The 24,084-nt window shown below is 44.1% G+C and overlaps 1 protein-coding gene across 1 annotated transcript in view; it reads right to left on the bottom strand.

Moving 5' to 3' along the window:
• Positions 1-24,084, bottom strand: part of LOC147891110 (threonine--tRNA ligase, mitochondrial 1-like) — a 53,375-nt gene that overhangs the window by 12,643 nt on the left and 16,648 nt on the right. Inside the window, exons 6-10 of the mRNA XM_087389385.1 lie at positions 19,043-19,117; positions 18,732-18,860; positions 18,344-18,433; positions 7,565-7,653; positions 7,383-7,479 (exon numbers count right to left, since the gene is read on the bottom strand). Of these exons, the coding sequence (XP_087245511.1) occupies positions 7,383-7,479; positions 7,565-7,653; positions 18,344-18,433; positions 18,732-18,860; positions 19,043-19,117 (480 nt within the window). The remainder of the gene's footprint in view (positions 1-7,382; positions 7,480-7,564; positions 7,654-18,343; positions 18,434-18,731; positions 18,861-19,042; positions 19,118-24,084) is intronic.

The following is a 24,084-nucleotide window of genomic DNA, read 5'->3' as shown; positions in this document are numbered from 1 at the left end:
GAAGGCTTGAAGGCCTGAGGAGTGGATGAAGAATGACGGCTAGAGACTGCCCTTTTATAGGCTGATAGGTCAGCCTGGCCGACCAAAAAATCGACATTGACTTTTGACCAAAAAGTCAACCCTGTGTTTTCTGACCTGCGATGGCGTGGCGTTGACTTTTCGTTGACTGTGTGCTGATTGTTGATTGCGCTGGGCTGCTTGAGTGGCTATACGGACACCTACGTGGCCGTTGACCTGGCTGCCTACGTTGGCACAAGCTAGCATGGCCACGGTCGTGTGGATGCCCGTGACATCCCCTTCTGCTGAAACTTGAACTAGGGTAAGAAAGAGGCTTCCCATCGTGCTGACTAAGGTGACTGTTGGTTGTAGACTTGGATGATAAATCCTAATCCGAATGCCTAGTTCTTGAATCCGAAAATGGTTGCTGAACTCATGAATCCTGATCTGCAAGCATTGAATGCTTGGATTTGGTACTAGCTTATGGTATGGATATTTGCTATGGGTTAATATTCCAAGATGATGCTCCCTGTGGTTTTCCTCGATGCATATAGGTGATAGGGACGGAGGAAGATTGGGTTTGAGAGAGGCATCCCGGTCTTGGTGTAACCCTGTTGCCTGCTGTAATACTATATCTTGCTGTAACACTGTATCCTGTTGTAATACTGTGTCTTGTTGGTGCCAGCCTTGAACCCCTTGAATGGTTGATAAAGGTCGACGTGGAACACCCTTACTCCAATAGATGAACTTGGACCCATGGCCTAGGATTTTGACATCCAAGCCGTGGTGTTGATAATCTGGTCAATCTTCAAACTGGTACCATCGTGCTCCCAAGATGACATCCGTTGCCTGAGTAGGTGCGACCCTGAGCAGCTGACTATGTACTCCAATAGATGAACTTGGACCCATGGCCTAGGATTTTGACATCCAAGCCGTGGTGTTGATAATCTGGTCAGACTTCAAACTGGTGCCACCATCGTGCTCCCAAGATGACGTCCGTTGCCTGAGTAGGTGCGACCCTGAGCGGCCGACTGTGTACCCACCCTAAGATCTTCAGAGTGACTGAAGCGACCTGCATGTTGCTCTCTATCTGCTGCCCTGGAAATGCACCGTTCAAGGTCATTGGTTCCGTTGGCGTAAGAGGCAATTGAGCCCTCTGAGCTGCTTTGGTGGAGATGATGTCCTCGGAACTACCCAAGTCTACCAGGATAAGGACCTTCTTACCACCGACCTGTCCATAAAACTGAAACATATTGGGAAACTGGCGAGGCTCCACCTTTTGCTGAGCTTCAAGCTCCTGGATAACTACTGAGGTTGTTGATCAAGCTCCTCAATGACTACTCAGGTTGTTGAAGCTGTGTTGAACCACTTGACACGGCTCCTACTCTTAGAAGCTTCTGGTAATGCGGGCAATCTTTCTTATTATGGCCCGACACATGACAATGGAAGCATCGGTTCTCCTTGGCATAGAGTGCTCGTGTCCATAGTTTTTTCCATACGTTACCATACACATACAGCATGCGGGTACGGAAGTATGATTGGAGTATGGATCAGCCCCTCGGGCTGAATCATACGTGACCCTAATTTTACAAAAAAAAAAAAGGAAAATATACATTGTACACATTTAATTGGCAAAGAGCTACAAAATTTTTAACTTCAAACTTGTATTAATTTTAAAGTCAAGAAATTTATTTAAAAACGTTTTCATAAAGTTCTGGAAACCGCGTTTTTCTCCTTTAAAAAAGCCAAGTATGATTGGCCGTACCATACGCGTATGGAATAATTATTTCATACGCGTATGGTTCAGCCAACCATACGAGTACGGAACCAACTATCGCTGTATCCAAGTACTCGCCATAGCCATTGCTATCCTTCACCATCCAGCTCTTCTTCTGCTGCCCATTCCCACCATCACCTGGTGTGGAATCCTGGGGCTTCTTACTGTTGACCTGCTTGGATCCTTGACCCTTCTGCATGAGCTCAAAATTCTGAGCAAGCTCATATGCACACTCATAATCCCGTGGCTTGAAACTTCTGACATACCACTAGATGTCTGTATGCAGCCCATGGAGAAATTTGCTCAGCTTATGACTGCTGTCCTCAAACTGCAACTGTATAAAAACCTGAGTAAATTTATTGGCATAATGATTCACCCTCTCGGTGTCTCCCTAGCGTAGCTCGTAGGACTGACTCTGGAGCTTGTCTAGGTACTGCGGTGGCAGCAACCGTGATCGAATATCTTTCACGAATTTCGTCCAGCTGTAGAGAGGTGTCTCCTCATCTGCATCATAGTGGTCCTTATGCCACTTGAGCCACCAGGTGACCGCCTTGCTTGTGAGGTGCATGGATGCTAGGATGCACTGCTCGTTGTCCTTCGTATGCAACATCACTGAAAAATATCTTTTGAAGTAATTGAGCCACGAAGTCAACACTAAAGGTTCTTGCTTACCATCGTACCGTATGAAGTTGAGCTTCCCCGGAAAGGAAGGCTTGGCTAAAGGGGGAAGTCTCTCCTTTTCTCCCCCCTCTGACAGAGTAGAGAAATGAGAAGCTGTCGATCCCGTTCTTCCTTCTCTTCTCGAGCGCAGTACATTCTCGGAGCTCCTTGGCCTCCTGAGCCGCGCGGTCCCGAAGTTCCTTGGCTTCTCGAGCCTCTCAATCACGTTCGTCTTTTGCTTCCCAAGCTTCCCAATCGCATTCGTCTTTTGCTTCCCGAGCCTCTTGATCGCGTTTTTCTTTTGCCTCCTGAGCTAGCCTTTCACGCTCTCTGGCGGCTTGCTCACGATCTTCCCGCATCTCCTGAAGCTGAGTCATGCGGGTGAAGAGAGCCTCGGACTGTTGCTGCTGCATCTGCATCATAGCCTGCAACATGGCTGTCATGGCAGACATGGAGGTGTCCACAGGGTTTTGTGGTGGGGGTGGTGGTGGAGGCACTGAACCCTCTCCCCCCCTGTGTTGGACTGCTCGTTGGACTGCTCACTAGTGCTCATGGTGTCCTTAACAGATCTTGTCTGGACCGTAAACGGTGGGGCTGTCCCTGACTGAACTGATCCCCTTGACTTCTAGAAACAAACTTTCCCTTCATGCCGCAAGGTGTAAAGACCTACGGGTGAAGACGGGAGCCGGCCCGATGCGCGATGAAGTAAGGGAGGGAGCGGCTAATGGACTATGGTACTACTACTAATCTGGGGTGGGGACAAGATACCCCAAAAAAAATATAGGATAACCCTCTATCTCAAGAAAGAATCTGAAGCTCTGATACCAATGTAGAGAGAGATTGACTATCCTCACTCTCTCTCAAGTTCAATACTAAGTGCAATTGCAAGATGATGCACTCAATACACAAAGTGAGCTGTTGATGTGAGTGAGAGAATCCGAGGGAGAGAATGTAGTGGACCTCCGAAGAGGAAATAGATACAACTGAATAATGAATGCCCAAAGGGCTAAATACAACTGTATTAAGGGGCTGAAACCCTCACTACAAAACACGAAGACTAGACTACCTAGAGGAGGTGAATCCTCACTAGATCCTTGAAGAGGATGAGGCTACCCTATTGGTCTACTGTGCTGAGGCCTGACTCTACTGCTCTGAAGGCTTGAAGGCCTGAGTTTGGATGAAGAATGAGGGCCAGAGGCAGTTCTATTATAGGATGATAGGTCAGCCTGGCCGACTTGGTCAATGCCAACCGTTGACCTTGGTCGGCTGGTGAATGCCGACCGTTGCCTTGTTGACCAGGTCAGTCACAAGAGTCAATACGTTGACTTTTGTCCAAAAAGTCAACCCTGCGTTTTCTGACCTGCGATGGTGTGGCGTTGACTTCCCATTGACTGTGTGTTGATTGTTGATTGTGCAGGGCTGCCTGAGTGGCTGTATAGACGCCTACGTGGTCGTTGACTTGGCTGGTTGCGTTGGCACAAGCTAGCATGGCCACGGGCGTGTGGATGCCCGTGATAGGAAGAGTAGTCACAAACTTGGGTTCACAAGTCAAACTCCCCACGAAAATAAGACATTCTAGATGTTGATGACATAACATGATAGAAAACTGCCTCTAAGGGATCTTTCATCATAAGGGATGTCAATCAGAAAAATCTATTGATAAGAAACTGACTAGACCACAAGGAAGCAAGGTTCTAATTGCCATGAACACGAGAGTCCCTTTAAGGTGTTGAAACTTGATTATTCATTGTTGAAAAAACAACGCTATCTTAGCTTGAAAGAGAATAATATGTCACATTACGTGCCATCGTTGTACTTAAAACAAATTGAAGTATTTTAGACAAACCAATGAGAGGAGATTACAACTACATATGAAAGAACACATTATGTAATATCAGTGAGGATTATCAAAAATCTACACACAAAAAGGCTTACGAAAGGAGATTGTGTATGACAAGGTACTACAAAAAACATTTTTAACAAAGATGATGCACATGCAAATCATTTGGACAAACTTTTCATTATATTTGCTAAATCTGTATATTGCTAACATATATTTCAATCCTCTTAACACAAAACATAGTGCAGATTCAATCTCACTCAGCAAGGTTTAAAACCATAAACTCACGCATAGCAAGGACTAGCTACTATGGCATCCCCATTGACGTCATCAATGCCCACCAGGGGGTGTAGACCATAGTATCAACATATGCTAAATCACCCACACATACAAAGGTCTCTATACTGAGTTTTTGTCAACACTCTAAATGAGGCGAAAATCCACAAACATGTCCAAAATCTCGTCATCTAGAAAAAAAAGGGTGCAATTGTTAACCTCATAAATCTACAACAAAAAGGCTTCAAGACACCCAAAAACAACTTTCTCTAAGGCACGTGCGTACATACATGAGTAAGTTCATACATGCATATGTATGCATGTGTGTGGGAGGTTGCGCACAGGTGCGGGTGCACAAAGGGATCTAGCATACCTATGCAAGCATCCAAATACTAATTCATAGTTAGAATCATCACTACTTGTGGGAGAATTTTTTATAGAGTCACAAACTACTCTTGGAAGAGAGTTTTTTACCTTCAATATGCATCCATATAATGATTAATAGGTGGAGGACACGTGGAATAACTCCCAGTGTAGTACAACGCAATGTAGGAAGTCCTAGGTAGTTGGAGATGACACACATGCCACATATAGTAAGTCCCAGCTAGCTTGTATGGACTACAATAATGAATTCATTTTCATATGCATACTCGAGACTTTGAATCCTTCACCTCCAATCCATACTCCTACATGATGACCACAAAGCCAACTAATAGCATACACATGTAGAAGCAATAACTCCCAACCAGTGAATGCAAAGTGCTTTCATGTATGCCTTTTCACAATATTTTATTGGGGGTCATGGAAGGCTTTACCTGGTTGTATTTAGACTTCTTCACCCACTTGCTTGCCTTCACCTCTGTCTTGATTAAACTCACCCTGCCTTCATCTCCATCTTCATGCATCTGCTTGCCTATATCTCCCATCATCATTGCAACTTTCTATGAACCCTATCCTCTGCAGCTCCATTCCTACCTTTGCTTTATTGCTACCTTGCATTTTATTTTTCCTCTCTGTTCATGGATAATCTCTCTAAAGAACTCGTGCCATTGAGTAGATCCTCTCTAAACATTAATACCCGTCGAATCTCACTGGAGGGCCCACTCCCTAGGACCCAGTCCCTCTCTTAAAGAGCAAGCCTTTGTCTCAAGGCCTAGGTCTACAACTCTGCCTCTAGATAGGCTCTTTTGTCCAAAGCCCAACGATCCTATGGACAAGCACACATGTTCAATGTGCTCCTTTATGCTTTTGTTGTAGGTGACGATGTCTTTTTTTTTTAACATGTAAGGGAATAGAGATGGCTGCAATATCTTGTTCATCGGTGCCTAAAAGGTGTGAGCTCATACACGCCCCATTCTATGCAGAAGGCATCTTGTGCTCACCTCCATCTCTCACTCTGATATGGTGGTGTCTTGACCTCAAATCTATCTTAGTGAAGAACTGAGCACCCTTGAGTTCATCCAACAAGTCATGAATCCTGGGGAACGGAAACCTGTTTTTAATAGTGACCTTGTTGAGATATCTGAAAATCAATGCACATGTGGTAGGAGACATCTCTCTTTTTCAGTATAGTGCGGGCAGGACAATAAGAAATGAAGTTCTTCACAAGCAACTCCTCACCTGCCCTATTACTTCCTCCCGTTCTACCTTAGAAAGGGATTACAAAGCCTCATTGATGAGCTTGCTGCCAAGCTCCAAGACTGCAACATGGTCAATCTCTCTTTGGAGGTAACTGATGTGGCATATCAACAACATCAAAACTTTGTTCTATATATACCTGCATCCAAGTAATCATTGAAAAGTACACTACGTGAGATTCTTCTCAACTCAAGGACATACCTAAATGAGAACATTAAGCATGGATTAACGGACCTCCAATGTTGTGCTAAATTGATGCACACCCATTTGAGGACGCGCTCGATAACATTTTTTTGATTTGTTGAAAACCAAAACGGATTAAAAAACTAGTGGGACTACTGCATGGTGGTCTTAAAATATTAATAGTTGTTGGTATTGGTATCTGCATGTGCATATCTTTCACCCAAGGGGTACTCCCTATCTAGCAATATTTTTCTTGAGTTCCCTAGTGAGTCACCTTGCTGAAATCATTTGCATCTTTCGGGCTGTCAAACCCTACAACACCACCACTTTGCCTTTGTGCGAGATAGAGAATCATTGCACTCATGTCAACACTAAACTACCCAAGAAATTTCATCCAATCACATCCCATAACAATGTCAATGGGACCCACGTCCAAGGCAAAGATCTCCTGCAAAATTATAATCATGTGAGACTCAGATCCATGCATCTTGGCAACATTTGCAACCTCAACTCCCAACCCGTGATCAATTGCAAAAATTGAAAGCTGGTATATACAGAAAATGAATGTGAAGGCTCCATTTTCAATTGCTGACTTGAAGATGCATATTTGGACAAGACAAGGTTGTATAATTATGCCCAAATTATATTATTCAACTGAAATAAATGAATATGTGTATTGCACAAATGAAATGCCAAAAGGCCTTGAAAATCAAGCGAGGGAAAAGAGTGAAAGTGACAATGTTTCAAAGTAGAAGAGATTTAGGGTCAATCCTCATAGCATTTCCTTGCTTTGATTATAAACTAACTTGTGGGGCTAAGGACTATGATATGGTGGAACTCTATGAAAAGCCTTAAACTACTTGAGCATAATGCACCATGGAGAAACAAATTTTAAGGGCGATAACAATCCTTTAATGAAAGACCTTTCAAGTACTTCTCAAGCAATATTAAGAGATCATATTATAAGAACCAGTTCAAAAGTATATTCCAACACAAGAGTAAAACGCAAACCTCCTGGTATCCTCGAGCCCAATACTCCTGACGAATAAAATCTACTAGCTTATTATAGATGCGAGCACCATGAGGAAGGAAAAAGCAGCTCCCTGGACTGGAGAAAAGTTTTGAATCAAAGTTGGACACTAACAATGAAAACTTGAATTAGACTAGTTTGCGAATTAATGAATAATGCATACCTCAAGGGATGGAAAAAGAAAAGCTCTTGCACTTGCCCAAGAAGTCTATGATCTCTCTTTTTTGCTTCTTCTAGTTGGTGGAGATACTCCTGTGTTCCCACAAGACAAAAGTGAGTCATTAAACATGAAAAATGTAAGATCCATACATTCTAAGAGATGAACTTTACAAATAACCAAAGTAGTCACAGCCAATAGGAACAGATGTTTTGTAATTGATTGTGTTAATTCACCCATTATAATTGATTTGCCTCCAATATATTTGTGCAGAGTGCCATACAACCAATCTCTAGTTTAAAATCAAAACATCACATACATTGTTCTACTGCTCTTTGCAGGGGACTTAAACATCTCTGAAAATGATATAGAGGTTTCGAGCACAATAGTAAATAAAAAGTTTGAGGTGCCTATAATATGGCTTGGGCATTGAAGAACTAATTACATTTAAACCCCGAACTAATTACATTATGAAGAGGATTATTAAGCAACCTAGGAAGCACCCTGATTGGAGGTATGCACTTTTCTTTTTCCATCCCTTGAGGTATGCATACCTCAAGGGATGGAAAAAGAAAAGCTCCTGCACTTGCCATAAAGCTGCCCAACTATAATGATGCCAACAATTATGGCCCTTTTTAGGAAGCTTGCTGGAAGACTTATTCGTGTGAGAACCTCGAGCATTGGGTGGGGCGATATGTTTGTTCATAAGCAACATAGTTGCACGAAACGGCCGTTTCGTGGCCGGAAACGGAAACGACGAAACGGAAACGGCGTTTCGTAAAACCTGCTTTGCCCTAAACCCTAAAAACGTGATTTCGCCGCCTCTCTTCATCTTTGGCCGCCTCCCGCCCATTCCACTCCTCCTGTGCATCCTTGCTGCTCTCTCCACCTTCTCTAAGCTCTCTCCATCCCTCCATCCTTTGCTCTTGGACTCTCCATCCCATTTTCCTTGGACCTCCATCCTTCTCTCTCCATCCTCTTCATCCTTTGCTCCATCTTCTCCATCCTGCAAGCTGCAGCTTGGCAGCCTGCTCTCCAGACTCCATCCCTCCATCCTTCTTCTCTCCATCCTCTCTTTAATCTTACCTGTAACCTCTCCATCCTCCTTCACTTCTACCTCTGATCCTCCAGGCTCCTTCCACCTCTCCATCCTCTTTTACCTCTGAGCTCTCCATCCTCCTTCTACCTCTCCATCCTTTCTCACTTCTGACCTCTCCATCCTCCTTCTCACCTCTCCATCCTCCTCAATGCCGAGAGATGCTTATTGGGTCCATGTCTCCCTCCTGGATAGTTATAAAGGAGGCGGTGGCTCCAAGAAGTGGAGATGCAACTATTGCGGCATAAGCAAAACGGGGTCTGTCCCACGGGTGAAAGACCATCTAGCAGGTGTTCCCAACAAGGATGTAGGACCTTGTGAGTTCGTGCCTACTCCAGTGAAAGGTGGCCTAACATAATGGAAGCGTGTGCATATGGCAGCCTTGGCTGCAAAAAGTGGAGGACAAGGGCTGCAAGATGAAGAAGAGGCTGCTGACACTGAGCCATTGGATGATGCCAGCACATTGGGTTCTGCAAAGAGAAGTAGAGGAGCATCAACTACATCGAGCGCGGGTCCTAGTGCTACAAGAACACCCTTGCCACATGGATCAATTAGTGTGGATGCTAGTGCGGGGAAAAGAGGATCACTGCAAAGGTCTAGCATTCAAGCACGCTTGCAAAAGCAAGCACTGAAGGAGGCCACTAGTGAGCTCACAAAGCTCTTCATACAGTGTGCAATACCCTTTCATGTGGCGAAGACTACACGATGGAGGAAGGCCATGAGAGCCGTAAGCCGCATTGGGTATGAATGGAAAGGGCCTACATATGAGGCCTTGCGGACAAGAGAGCTAAGAAGAGAGAGGGAATGTGTGGAAGACCAAATGAAGCCCTTGAAAGAGACTTGGAAAAAATATGGATGCACACTCTTATGCGATGGATGGTCAGATGCATGCAAGAGGAATGTGTACAATATTTTAGTGTCTTCTTGCAAGGGAACCATGTTCTTGAGAGCCATAGACGCTTCCACTGCAGGTACAGTGATTACAGGGTTGTATATTTGGGAGCATTTACGGGCAGCCATTATGGAGATAGGTGTTGAGCATGTGGTGCAGGTGGTGACAGATAATGGCAGCAATTGTGTGTCAATGGGTGCCATGTTAGAAGATGAGTTCCCTAAGATTGTGTGGACACCCTGTGCCTCACATTGCCTTGATCTTTTGATCGAGGACCTAGGGAAGATACCTTGGATTGATGCCATCTTCTCCACAACCCGCAGTATCGTGAAGTTTGTCACGAAGAGACCCAAAGTCCTCAGCATCGATCGGGCTTACAGTGACCTTGAGCTATTGAAACCTCCAACCACAAGGTTTGCTTACATGTTCATAGTGGTGGAGAGGCTTGTGCGAGTGCGCCAGGGCTTGTTGTGCACGGTTGTGTCTCAGGAGTGGGGAGATTGGGATGATAGAGGCCAAGCAAACTCTATCAAATTTTTTCGCATGATCATGGATGAGTCTTGGTGGAATCAGGCGGAGGCATTAATCAAATCGATTAATCCTATCTACACGGTGCTTCGCATCACGGACATGGAGGGAAGCACATTAGGGCTCTTGTACGAGTTTATGGACAAGATTGGAGAGGCCCTCAACGAAAACACTTCCCTATCGCCTGATAAGTAAGACTTTTTACTTTTGTAATATGTATAATTATTGCAGTTACTAAATGGCAATTTGTTATCATGAAGCCTGGAATTTTCAGAATGTACTATTATCTATAGTCTATGAATTTTGCATGCATAATGCATTCTAATTTCTTGTGGCATGATTTAGGATTGAGTCCATCCGTGCTATATGGAATAAGAGGTGGAATTGGTTCCACCGCCCAATCCATGCGGTGGCACATGTATTGCATCCGCTCTGGCACAGTCAAGAGCAATATGAGAATGACGAGTTGGAGGAGGGGATGCAACAGTATCTACAAAATTGGACGGGTGGTGACTTGGAGATGCAACGAAGAATGGAGGATGAACTTCTATTGTTCCGCAATCACAGCCTCTCCTTTGGTCGACCTACGGCTAGGCTCTCTTTCACACAAAGAAGAGGAACAGATTGAGCACGGCTCAATTGGAGCGGTTGGTGTTTTGTCATTGCAACCTCCGTCTCCTTGAGTTCGCCGCCGGCTGCCCCGAACCTCGCCAAGTGAATGTAGACAAGGTGGACGTGGAGAAGATGAAGGCCATACCAAATATCCCACGGGAGGAGCTGGACATATACACCATGTTGTATGAGGAGCTGTCAGCACCAGCAAACCACACACGATCATACACTCAACCATCTGGAGATGGTGCTAGTACTTCAGTTGCACCCGATGGTCCTGATTCTGATGTTGATGATTCTTCTTCAGACAGTGACACAGATGCCTCAAGCTTATCTGAGGACGCAGAGGATGACGATGACGAGGAGTCCATGGATGATGCAGATGATCAGTAGTCCTGCTGCTTTTTTTTATATCATCCATGGGTGCTTTTATTTTGAGTCTTGCATGACTCATGAGTCATGAGTCATGATCATGAAATTTGTGGATCATGAATCATGATCATCTATGGAGTCTGGACATTGGATACTTTCAAGTTTCAAGTTTCAACTTGTGTGCTAAGTTTAAACTTTAAAGTACTTCAAACTTCTAAATTTCAGATTCTTGTAATGCCAAACTTGTTAGTCATGACTCATGATACATGTTGATTTCAGATTATTGAAGCATCATTCAAGAATTTAGAATCATAGAGGCATGAATGATGCATTGATGCTTGAAGGCTGAAGCTTCAAGTATAGATAATTGTAATTTGTATTATGTATGATTTGCACTCTATTGATAATTATATTATGTATAAAAAATAAATTTTTATACATAAATTGTATCATATTGCCGTTTCTTCCGTTTCCGTTTCGGCGGGGCCCGGAAACTCCGTTTCTTCCATTTCCGTTTCGGCTGGTAACTATGATAAGCAAGTAGAGAGACGTTAATAGGCAGCCAAAAGAATTCACCCACTCTTGCACACTACCTACAACTATGAGCTGCCATATTTTAGGAACTACAGTTTAAATTTTACTAAATTTGTTATGCCGATTGATGCAGTAGCATGGTTGACAAGAACTTCACTACCCAACACATGCTTCCCCTTCGATCATGGGCAGGCTGTTTCATGCTGCAGTAACAAATTATCCCCAATTACATCGTCTTCTACAAAGGCTGTATCACACCACTGTTATCCCACAAGTGAGACAATTTAGACATCGGTCGACGCTGAAGTGCACAGATGACTAAAGTATGCGATTGACCCACAATCCAAATTTTCATGCACCGACGTCATGCAGGGAAAACTTGAACATGAGAAAAACTGGAAGTTATGCCATATAAGTGGCAATTGAGAAGGGTACTAGTAACGCATTTGTAATTGACACTTGACCTTCTCTTCATTGCATCACATGGCATTCTTGCAACATCGCCAATTTAGAGGTTAGGAGAAGCCTTAAGCAGGCCATTCCATCTAGCAACACTTCAAGAATCTGTTTCCGCTTTGTGATCATTTTGTACTTCGTCTTTTTTATCAGCAATAGATCTCATTTGAATTTATGCCACAATCCCATGCATTTATGCACAGCCTATTATGTTTCCTCTCACCTAATTCCACATTAAACTTCCATGATGCTTGAACTATTGTAGTAAGTTTTACTGCAATCCCACATGTCTACGCCCAACCCTCTATGTTTTCTCACATCCAATTCCACATGAAAATTTCCATAGAGTAACACAATACTTGATAAAGCGAGGCAATAATAGTCATGATCTGATAAGAGAACAACCTTATACCAAAATGCTTCAAAGATCCTCTCTCTCTCTCTCTCTCTCTCTCTCTCTCTCTCTCTCTCTCTCCACACACACACACACATGTATATATAGATGTGTGTGTGCGCGCACAAAGGCAAGCGGCTGGGCGTGTACTGCTTGAAATGACCCAACAGAGGGTACACGCAGCGGAAGACTTATAGTAATGCCCAGGAGCTCACACAGTGTGCGGTGTGGGTGTGGAATCACAAACTTCTTTACTTATGTGCATTCAATAGATGTGCAGACTCATCAATAGACAATGAACTAATCAGATAGAGAAACCACCAAAATATATATATTTCCATCCAAAACTACGGACACAATACAAGAGAGACAGATCCAGAGTCCCACCAATGGTGTGGTCCTCTGATCTTACCACAAGGTCCTTCTCCTATCAGCTGGCTATCTCTAGACTCGAGCCCGCGTGCTCCACCTGGAGCTTCTGTAGACTTTCCGTCCTTTGACCTCAGCTCCTTGCTGCCCTAGAAGACAGCCAAGGTCTCAGCCTCACACTGAGCTAAGTCTGCAGCAACACTGGTACTCCTTCAGCTTCTGGATGTAGGCCCGAAGGGTTGTGCTCTGCTGCTCCTTTCTGCTCTGCTGGAAGCTGTACTGCCGGATGCTGAAATGAGGCAAGAGCCTCTCCTTTTATAGGCCCTGAGGCCTGGCAAAAATACCGACTGGTCAGCCCTATTTTGGCCGACTCAGTCTGGCTGAAAACCGACCTGGTTGGCTGTCCCTACCAGCCCAACCAGGGCCCTATATAAGGGACTTCACTAGGCCCTTTTCAGCCTTTGTTCCATGCAGGGACCCAGTCCTCTTGACCAGCCTAACCAAAAGCCTGGTTGGCTGGCTCAACCAGCCCCAACCAGCTCTACTGTTGGCCGACCTGTTTGCTGATCTGTCCCGCCATATTCCTGCGCCATCTTTAGGGTATGCTGCAGGCCATGTGCCTACCCACACACCTTGCCAAATAGCTTGCCATGTAGGCGCCTGTACACCGGGATACCCCACCATCTCGTGCTGCTCCAGATATGTCTCTTCCAGGCCAGATCTATGCCATGTATGCATCGCCATCTACCATGGTCTCGACGCCATGTGTTGCAGCCACTTTGATGCGTCCAGGTACTTTCCTTTTTCTCTCTTGGGCACATCCTGCCCTAGGTCTCCCTCCCCCACGCACTCCTCATTTGGGGGCTTACAGATGGGGAGGTGACCTTTCCAACACCCCCTCTCACCGACACATCTCGGCCCAAAGCCAACACGTCGATGACGATGCTCCAGTAACTCCCTCGTCGTAGTCCTTTGGATCCTTTCGGTGTCAAAATCTTTTCTTGGCTTTTCATTTAGTGGCTCCTGCTCCACCAGGTCCGGTTCCGCTTCCGCACACCATCCTGGTACACAGGTCCATCTTTGGTACCACCTCCTGGTACCACCTCCTTCAGTCACGTTCCCGCCTCTGAACTCGAGCAATCCAGCCGTCACGATCTTCCAGTCATCCCCCTCATAATGAGTGAACAACCTGGAGTCTTCCAGGCACCATGCTCTGAGGGTCTGTTTCAACCCGTCCTTCCTGTGGCAAGGTCTGCAACCAATGAATATTTCCAGATAACCTGGACCATGAACTCTCGCTGAGTTCTCAAGCAGGTACTCTTCTGGCTTTAGTACTCTTTGTCCATCACCTTCTAGCAATCTGCGTCCAAGATTTGAAGAAGCACCAATACTTCCCCTTCTGCCTTCGAAGAAGGCCAATTCCTTCCAATCTCTTATCGCCTGAGACAAATGAAGAGCAGAGTCTCTCCACAGCATGCTATAAAGGCTCAAATGCAGAATATCAAATACATACCAGACTGTTGTACTGCTTGAATGTTCGCTCTGAAAGCAAACCCTCATTGAGGTACCCACGAAGCGCTTGTGTAATCCTGTATTGTCCCCTTCTGAACTCCACCATCCATCTGACCATGAGACCCCAGGGCCTTCCATGGAATCCACCCTCGTGTCAGTGTCAACAGCCACACACCTGGAAGGTACCAAGCGCTCCATGCTGTCCTTCACCTTCACAAAGGCATCTGACTCCTTGTCGACCCACATCTCTATGTCAGACATTCTCACTGTGATTTCTGGATCAACATATCTGACCTCGGTAACACTCGGTGATGTCACCAAGAACAACTCCTCGATTACCAAATTTGCTTTGGCCTCTCCCTCTAAATCTGAGTCAAACTCCTTTTTGTTTTTCAGATCCGCCTTTTTCTTTCTGCAGTCCTTTGCAAAATGTCCTGGCGTATCACAGTAGAAGCACTTCTTCTTATGCTTCCTCTTCGAAGTCCCCTCGTCGTCAGAGTCGTCTTTCTTGGACTTGCCACTGTTAGGCTTGCCCTTTCCTTTGCCAGCGGAATCCTTTGCCAGCATCGCCTTGTCGTCTTTGTCCTCGTTGTAGAGCTTCTCCCGAGCTTCCTCCTGTAGCAGTAATGGACACAACTCCTCAAACGTCAGAGGTTTGGTCCTCTGTCCTGCTGTCACAGCCGTAACAAAGCTCTTGAAACTCCGAGGCAGTCTCCTCAGTACCATCAAGGCCAAATGGCATGAGTCTGTCTTCTGACCAATTGCTGCCAGCTGATCCCTCACCACCTTGACCTTCGTCAAATGGCTATGTACCGTATCTCCTTCTTCCATATCAAGATTGTAGAGTTGATGCTGAAGAAGCACAATCCGGGAGGTATTGTTTGTCTCGTACAGATCCTTCAGGGTGGCCCACGCCTCTACTGACGTCTCGGCCAACTGGATATGCAGAAGAACGGAGTCCGCCGTAGTCCCTATGATTATTGCCAGGGCATGGGCATCTCTGTCTTCCCAAGCTTCAAGCTCCTCTCTGTCTACTGCCATGAGTATCTCATCTTTCCTGTCCACCATGTCCTCCGGCTTCAACTCCACTCCCGTGGTCAGCTTCCACAACTTCCGAGCCACTAAATAACTCCGGATCTTCACTTTCCAGATTGGGTAATTAGTCCCGTCCAGGTTTTCAGACTCTCCAAAGTTAGGGATAGTGAAAGAGAGAAAACTGGGGGAGGAGGAAGGGAAAGCAGGGGTTGAAGAGGCTGTAGAGATCGACATTTGTGCTATATATACCACACAGCAAAGTCAACCAAACTCAATTTCAGTAAACCAGAACTCTGAACGCACCTGACTGAACCTGAGTCACCCTCCTTCTCACAAGGGCACAATCCTCTAGTCGTGGAAGTCGATTCCCTAGAGCTTCTGAATCAGGGTCGTCCTTCAGCAGGGTCCCTGCCTTCAGGCTCCCACACCTGTGAGCCTCCTACTTGGGCTCTGATACCATGTTAAAAATGACCCAACAGAGGGTACACGCAGCGGAAGACTTATTGTAATGCCCAGGAGCTCACACAGTGTGCGGTGTGGGTGTGGAATCACAAACTTCTTTACTTATGTGCATTCAATAGATGTGCAGACTCATCAATAGACAATGAACCAATCAGATAGAGGAACCACCAAAATATATATATTTCCGTCCAAAACTATGGACACAATACAAGAGAGACAGATCCAGAGTCCCACCAATGGTGTGGTCCTCTGATCTTACCACAAGGTCCTTCTCCTATCAGCTGGCTATCTCTAGACTCGAGCCCGCGTGCTCCACCTGGAGCTTCTGTAGACTTTCCGTCCTTTGACCTCAGCTCCTTGCTGCCCTAGAAGACAGCCAAGGTCTCAGCCTCACACTGAGCTAAGTCTGCAGCAACACTGGTACTCCTTCAGTTTCTGGATGTAGGCCCGAAGGGTTGTGCTCTGCTGCTCCTTTCTGCTCTGCTGGAAGCTGTACTGCCGGATGCTGAAATGAGGCAAGAGCCTCTCCTTTTATAGGCCCTGAGGCCTGGCAAAAATACCGACTGGTCAGCCCTATTTTGGCCGACTCAGTCTGGCTGAAAACTGACCTGGTTGGCTGTCCCTACCAGCCCAACCAGGGCCCTATTAAGGGACTTCACTAGGCCCTTTTCAGCCTTTGTTCCATGCAGGGACCCAGCCCTCTTGACCAGCCTAACCAAAAGCCTGGTTGGCTGGCTCAACCAGCCCCAACCAGCTCTACTGTTGGCCGACCTGTTTGCTGATCTGTCCCGCCATATTCCTGCGCCATCTTTAGGGTATGCTGCAGGCCATGTGCCTACCCACACACCTTGCCAGATAGCTTGCCATGTAGGCGCCTGTACACTAGGATACCCCGCCATCTCGTGCTGCTCCAGATATGTCTCTTCCAGGCCAGATCTATGCCATGTATGCATCGCCATCTGCCATGGTCTCGATGCCATGTGTTGCAGCCACTTTGATGCGTCCAGGTACTTTCCTTTTTCTCTCTTGGGCACATCCTGCCCTAGGTCTCCCTCCCCCACGCACTCCTCATTTGGGGGCTTACAGATGGGGAGGTGACCTTTCCAACATGTACACACACTAGACATGTCTAGCTTTGTGGGAGACCTTGCCTTGAAGGCTGATACTTGTCGCTTTACCGCTATCTTAGAAATCAACCAAAAAAAGTATAGAATGGAATATGTAGAGCTTGCCTCCATTAGACACGTCACATGCATCCCTCCCTACCGTGTCCAACTCTTATCTTCATGGGACAGCTTGCCTTGAAAGCTGGTAATCTCTGTTGCTTGACCAAGATACGTCTAGCTGAGGCCAATTTCCAAGCTCTCCTTACATTGCCCGTTCTATGCTATACTAAGAAAAAGCTTAAGACCCATCTACCTAGGACAATTACAAATGTCATTGTTAGGACAGTCCTAGCTACGCAAACCTCGATCTTATCTTGCTAAACTAGTGATGTACATTAAGGGCCATGAAGAGGGGAATGGAGAAGAATGAGGCAACAGCTTCCAAGACAAAGTAAGATTAAAAATGGCAATACCCAAACCAATAAGGAAAAGCACCCCACCAATCTGCCCCATGAGTGATCCACTAGAATTAAAGGTAAAGGTTTCAGTTTCCTCAGTACAATTGAAACAGTATCTTTTCAACATATTACCACTACAATTAACTTAAGATAGTAAAACTGCCTTTGCAAACTCTTGATGTAAAGTCAAAATTCCCCACATGGTCCATGAGTGGGTCTCCTTTCCAAAATTACTATGATGACCTGACTCTTCAAAGCAGTAACAGGAAGTTTGCTGCCATGTCCAACAAAAGAAATGTGAGAAATTATATTTTCTCCTTTAATACTCAATCTCCACTATTCTGCACCATTAGCGGCAGCATGTCGCATCAATAGTAGGCTAAAATTACTCAGATTTGCTGAAGGATTGTGTCCAACCACAACTAGTGTACATTTGTCAATTGTTACGATGAATTTCAGGAAAGCCATAAAGATTAAGTGGCTCATTTTGCCTCAATCAAAGGTCCTTCAAGAGGTGGCTGGCGCTCTACCTTCTGCCTTCTTTTTCTATCCCCTTCTCTTGTTCTTTGTTGGAGTTCAGTAGATGAGCTAATAAGTCTTAGACTCTCTCCATTAATTTCAGAAAAGTCATGCCTGATGTTCTTTGAAAATAGTTGCAAAATCCATGAAAGAAGTCTCAAACTTAGCAATCCGCATTCAAAATTCAACATACAAAATCAATCATCAAGGATACTGGGCAAAAACAAAGTGATGAACACATGCATACAAGCAATCATGTATGCACATACAACACAAATATAAACAAACCAAATAACATACAGAATTTGTTGACATTCCCGACTTACAATAAAACTTCATCCCTAAGCAGGAGCAAATTGAGCAAAGCCTTGAATAAAGAAAACGTGCCAAAAAACATAAGTATGAGACTACAGTTCTTTTAAAAAGTGGGAATGTCAAACCTTTAGCTTCTTGGGATCAGGAAAGGATATCCCATAGACCCTTTGTAAGCTTTCTCGGTCAGCTTTGCCTCGCCAATAGGACGCAGAGGCCTGCATATAAACACAATATATGCTGCCCTTCAAACCTGGCATATTTTAAAAGCTCAAGTAAACCACTCAGTTCTTAGAAGCTTCTGACACACATGTACTACTCAGAAAACCACCTTGACAGGAGGGTGATGAAACAATTTTAAATAGCTCGTTTTGATAATATGCACTGAAGAAAATAATCTTATAACATGTTCGTCCATTGACATGGGCCTGCTTATAACCATAAATACCAGACAAGACACAGCAAATGACTACTCTTACAAAAACTTGCAAAACAGAGATGGATAGGGACAAAAACCTTCAAGCTAGCAAATGCCTTAACATGAGAAGTGCTTGGAATGTGAGGTCCACGACAAAGATCAACTAAATGTCCGCATCTATAAACTGTGATAGTCTTATCCTCTGGAAGCTCTGCTATAATTTCTATCTGGTGGGGAAAAAGAAATGAAAGTTAGAATTTTCAAATAAACTCTATCTTTGAACGCAAGTTTCAAGAGCCTAGATGACAAATGAGCTTTGCAATAATTAAATCACCAAGAATTTACTTTGGACTTATCCTCTGCAAAATGACAAACGAACTTTGCAGGAATTTAATCACCAAGACTTTACTTTGAACTTATTCTCTGCAAATAGTTCCAGTGCTTGCTGGCGTGTCACTTCAATTCGCTCAAATGGCTGCTTTTCCTGCATAGTAAGTCCAAGTATAAAACAAGACAAGCATGCTCAGGCTTGCTGTGTTCACCATAGAAGAGCATTTTCCAACTTTCCCACTCTTTACAATAACCACAACCCAAAGCCTCCACAGGTTCTGAAATTTCTAACTGAACATCCAAAACAAAGCATACTTGAAGCAAAATCTGAAAAAATCGACACCTCTTCAAGTGTCACGCCGGCAGTAACCACAGCAGAAAATATCAAACTACTAACATAAAGCAATGCTAGGAGGTCTTAGCTCCACACTGACATGCACTCCAAACATATAAAAGAACCAAATGCACATACATTCCAAAAAGTGTTTTAGCATATGAAAGTACAAGAGAACTTACAAGGATGTTAGGGTAAATGTTTACCCAGGCTTAAGATTTTTTCCTAACCCCCACCAAGATCTTGAGAGGCCTTTGCCAAACACTAGTCACCCACAAGGTAAAGCGATGAACAAGATAATTCATAGCAAGGGCTAGCTAAATAACACTGTCCATGCTTGTAGACATAATGCGAGGTCTTTGCCAAACGCTAGTCACCCACAAGGTAAAGCGACGAACAAGATAATTCATAGCGAGGGCTAGCTAAATAACACTGTCCATGCTTAGACTTAATGTGGCTAGTCATGGAGGTCAAGTGGCCTAGAAACGTAGATCCTAATGTTGGAAAAGTTAGAACATGTAGTATCATAGGTACAGATTTTCAATCGTAGGAAATATTGCAGTTCCACTAAGGATAGTCGTGTACAGGCGCTTAGGACCAGTCACCAAATCCTTTCTAGGATTTGTTCATTTCTTCCAAACCTTTATTTGGAACTATGCCACATTAGTGTATATCTTTCTAAAAGGGGTAGAGACTACCGGCCCATAGAGTGGACTGAGAAGCTTAATGCCTGCTTCAAGCAATTGAAGTAGAGGTCACATCAACTCATAAGATCCAAATCGTCGAGTGATTTTTTGTATATTGAAATAGATGCTAAAAGTATGATGTTGGAGCAGCTCTATTCTAGGACGGTAGAGCAGTAGCTTTTGAAAGCTACAAGCTAACTGAGTGAAAATTTAAGTGGCCCATGCATGAGAGGAGCTGTATGCAATCATCCATGCATTGAAACATCGGAGACATATCTATATGGCTCTTCTTCTATGGTTTACATGGATAATTCATCTCTAAAGTATTATTGAAGAAAGCTCAATAGTTTGAACTCAGACAAGAATTTTACTTTCAGATTCGCTATCAAAGAGCATCCACCAATAAAGTGGGAAAAGCTTTAAGTAGATTACATATGTTAATCACCTTTGCTTTATTGAGATCCAATCAGACCTCTCTGACTCTCAAAAGGGCCTTTGCCCCAAGATGAATTCTTCCGTCACTTATGGGATGAGGTACAAGGTCCTTTAGAAAGCAAAATTCCATCCGGAATGGCTTGCTTTTGCGAAAGGGAAAGGTATGTATACGAGACGTCGTATCCTATTGCTAGTGCAAGCCATCTACAGGTACAAAGGACTTTGGATCTCGTCAAAAGAACGTTCTTTTGGCCTAAGATCAAAGCTAATGTGGAGCTTTATGTCCAACAAAATGTTGCATGTCTTACCCTGGTCGCCAACTAGGAATTATCAAGCACTGATCAGGCATCGTTGTCCGGTTTGGGTGGAGGTGGTTGACTTTCCTCAATGCTTGGCCTCTCTTTTGCCAAAAATTGCAGCTTCCTTAGGAAAGGTTGTATGCCCACCTAGGCCAAATGAGAATTCCAACAAATTTTGCATTTTGTGGGACACGGACGTCCCCTACTCCAGAATCCTACTCTATTACAGTTAATAATGTGGCTATGGGAAGTGCCTTTTACAAGCTCAAATGGGACTTTTTGCGTGCAAAAAGTTTGGACACATGGCTTCACAATGTCCTTTGGTCTTACATAAAATGCCTCCGGATTCCTCCTTCAGTACAAAATAAGCATGCTCTTGGGCCTTCTCTACTTAAAAATAAGAGCAGTAAACCTGCCACTACTTCACAGGATAAGAGAAAGGCACAAGTTACTTCAAATGCAAATCCCACTATTTCTCCCTCTCCGTCTAAAGCGAAGGAAAACAACACTGGATCCTGGTAGAATCCAAGGAAGATTGTCTCAATCCAACTCCTCAGACTTGGAATGGCTCATCTTCCAATGGTCATATCCCTGCTGATTATTCAGGAATAGGCATTCATGGGCTGCTGTAACAGCCAGTCGTACATTATTTCCAGAAGAAGAAGTTGCTGGCTTACTGTCCTCTCATCAGACTGTTGTTTCACCTCAGGGAAGAGGTCTTGACCTTGAGACGGAAATTATCTTTTCAATCACTTGATCTCTCAGCTGTATATAGCTGTACAAAATATCTGTAAATATGCTTGATCAAACCAAATGCATGACTCTCAATGTACAAGGTTTATGTGACACCCGTAAATGGAAACTTGTCTGGGCATATGTTCATGATTTGCAGCCTGATATTGTGCAAGAGCATAATCAGCATATGTATGCAGGAAAGACAAGACATGTTGCTGGTTATGATATATTTTATGCAGGGGAGCATTCTTTTTCTGGGTTGCTTTTGTTATAAAGCATTTTCATCAGCCTATTGTGGCTTTGAATGATAAGGAAGGCAGGTGGATTATTATGCAATGTCTTATTCGCGGTGAGATACTTGAATTTGCCTCAGTTTATGCACCTCAATCTTCTCATCGAAGAGCTCTGATTTGGGAGGCTATGCAACAATATCCCTAGAGACATCATGCTTTTCTCTGTGGTGATTTCAATAATGCTCCCCGGCAAGGGCACAACACTTCTGGCAATACCCAGATGTAAAGGCAACAATGGTTTCAATTAATATCACAGCTCAATCTTGCTGATCTTTGGAAGATATTAAAGCCTATGCACCCAGGCTTTACATTTCAGCATAAATCGTGGTCTTCTTACCGTACACACCTTGACCGTTGGTATATGGTCAATGCGTGGCAATATGATCCTCTCACCTGCAAATTGTGGGTTGCTTAAGCCTTCCAGCATTCAGATCATGCTCTGTTATGGCTACAATTGTCTTTCCATGACATGCCATTTGATAGGTTACCACAAAAAATACTCTTTATAATTAGTAATAGTTATTTGGAGCATGATGCATATAAAGAGCTGGTTGGTCAAGCCATTGCCCCTCTTTGGGATCAGTCTCAGATTGATATAGATTATGCATGGAATGCCTTTCACTCGAATGCAAACAGTGATTCGTGAACACAGCAAGAATTATATGCATGATCTACGGGAAACAGTTGCTAGAGCCAAAACTATTTGTCAATCTTTGACTGAAATCGGTCAGATGCGGGATTTAACTCGAAATGAGAGCATATCTTTATGCCAGGCCAAGTATACTTTGCAATGCAATGACTACAGAAAAATTGCCAAATGGGAAACTAAGGCAAGACAATGGGCTTTCGTTGTTTAAGGGAGCTCATCTAAAGCATTTTTTAAAAGCTTACACCATAAGAGGCAATCTACCAACATTTGTCGAGTTTCGACATCTGATGGATGTTGGACTTCTTCAAGATCACAGCTTGATCAAGCTTGTGTAGAAAACTTCTGTAGACAATTTGGGCTTTCACCCTCTCCTCAGGAAGTATTGGCTGCAAGACAAGAGCTTCTACGTCATGTTTTTCCTATTATTTCCTCAGCACAGGCTCTAGATCTAGAGGCACCCTTCACGGAAAGAGAGCTCTCTGATGCAATTAAATCTTGTGGCAAATGGAAGTCCCGGGGTTGGGATGGTCTAGCTATGGAGTTCTTTTTTGCATACTGGGATGCCCTCAAGCATGTTTTGCTCTGATACTGCTTGGCAAAATCAGCAAATGCCAGATGCTTGGAACACAGTATTCGTCAAACTACTTCTGAAGAAACACTTTGTGAATCATTTGCTGATTGGAGGCCTATAGCTCTTATGCATGTTATTTATAAGATGATCGCCAAAATGGTGGTTGATCGGATCAAAGGCTATCTGCGTGGTGATGGGCTACATCTTGCTCAATATGGTTTCATCCCTCGCAGACATATCACCAATATATTGCTAATGCTTACGTTGGGATAGAATACACATGTCACCACAATGTAAATAGTCAAAGTACAGTTGACCACTTATTTGATCATAATTAAAGAGTTTTTCCATCTGGGATAATTATGGTCAAAAGAGTTTTTCTATTGGTCAAAGAATTGACTACGGTCACAGATACTTGACTTCGGTCAAGTAAGCCTGATCTCGATCAAGAAGACTTGGTTTATACCAAGAAGGTTAACTGTGGTTAACCAAGATGTGCCAACTTTAGTTAGAGAGTTGTGCCAACTTCGGTTGGAGAGACTTGACTATAATTAAGGTGCCTCGACCCTTGGTCAAAGCCCCTTAATTATGATCAAGAGCGTTGACTCCGATCAACCTGAGAATAAATATATTTTTTTAATATTTGTTATGTGTGCACATGTGTTCAGTGGGGACGTATCACAAATTTCTCTTTCCTAGCCGCTACTGCTGATCACGGGAGTAGCACCTCTCTTGTCCACCTAGCCAAACTGCCAAAACTTCAAGCATAAGAGAGAGAACCATTTCGAAATCACGTAAATCCACACTTCTTCATTCTCTCTCTAGCCTTGACAGACCCCAAATCCCTAGATAGATCTAGATGCCACATGTCATCCATATAGGGCCTTCCTAATGCAACATTTCACCCCTCTCTTGGGATGCATTTAATTCCTTGCCCCTAGGCACAATCTTTGCACTAGGCCCTTGGTCTCAGATCTATCTAGTCTGGTGCTATCAGCCCTCACCTAGGACCTTGACATTAATCCCTCCCGATCATTTACATAAAGCGCAAACACATATATTACAAAGATAGATCCTATAAGGGAAATGTCGACTGATTCTTCCGAGGTCATGCTACCT

Source organism: Dipteris shenzhenensis, chromosome 18, assembly GCF_047967505.1.
Source record: "Dipteris shenzhenensis isolate YYH24624 ecotype China chromosome 18, Dip_SZ_1.0, whole genome shotgun sequence".
In the NCBI taxonomy this organism is placed as follows: domain Eukaryota; kingdom Viridiplantae; phylum Streptophyta; class Polypodiopsida; order Gleicheniales; family Dipteridaceae; genus Dipteris; species Dipteris shenzhenensis.
Note: the sequence above shows the minus strand (reverse complement) of the source record. Positions and strands in the feature narration are given on the sequence as shown.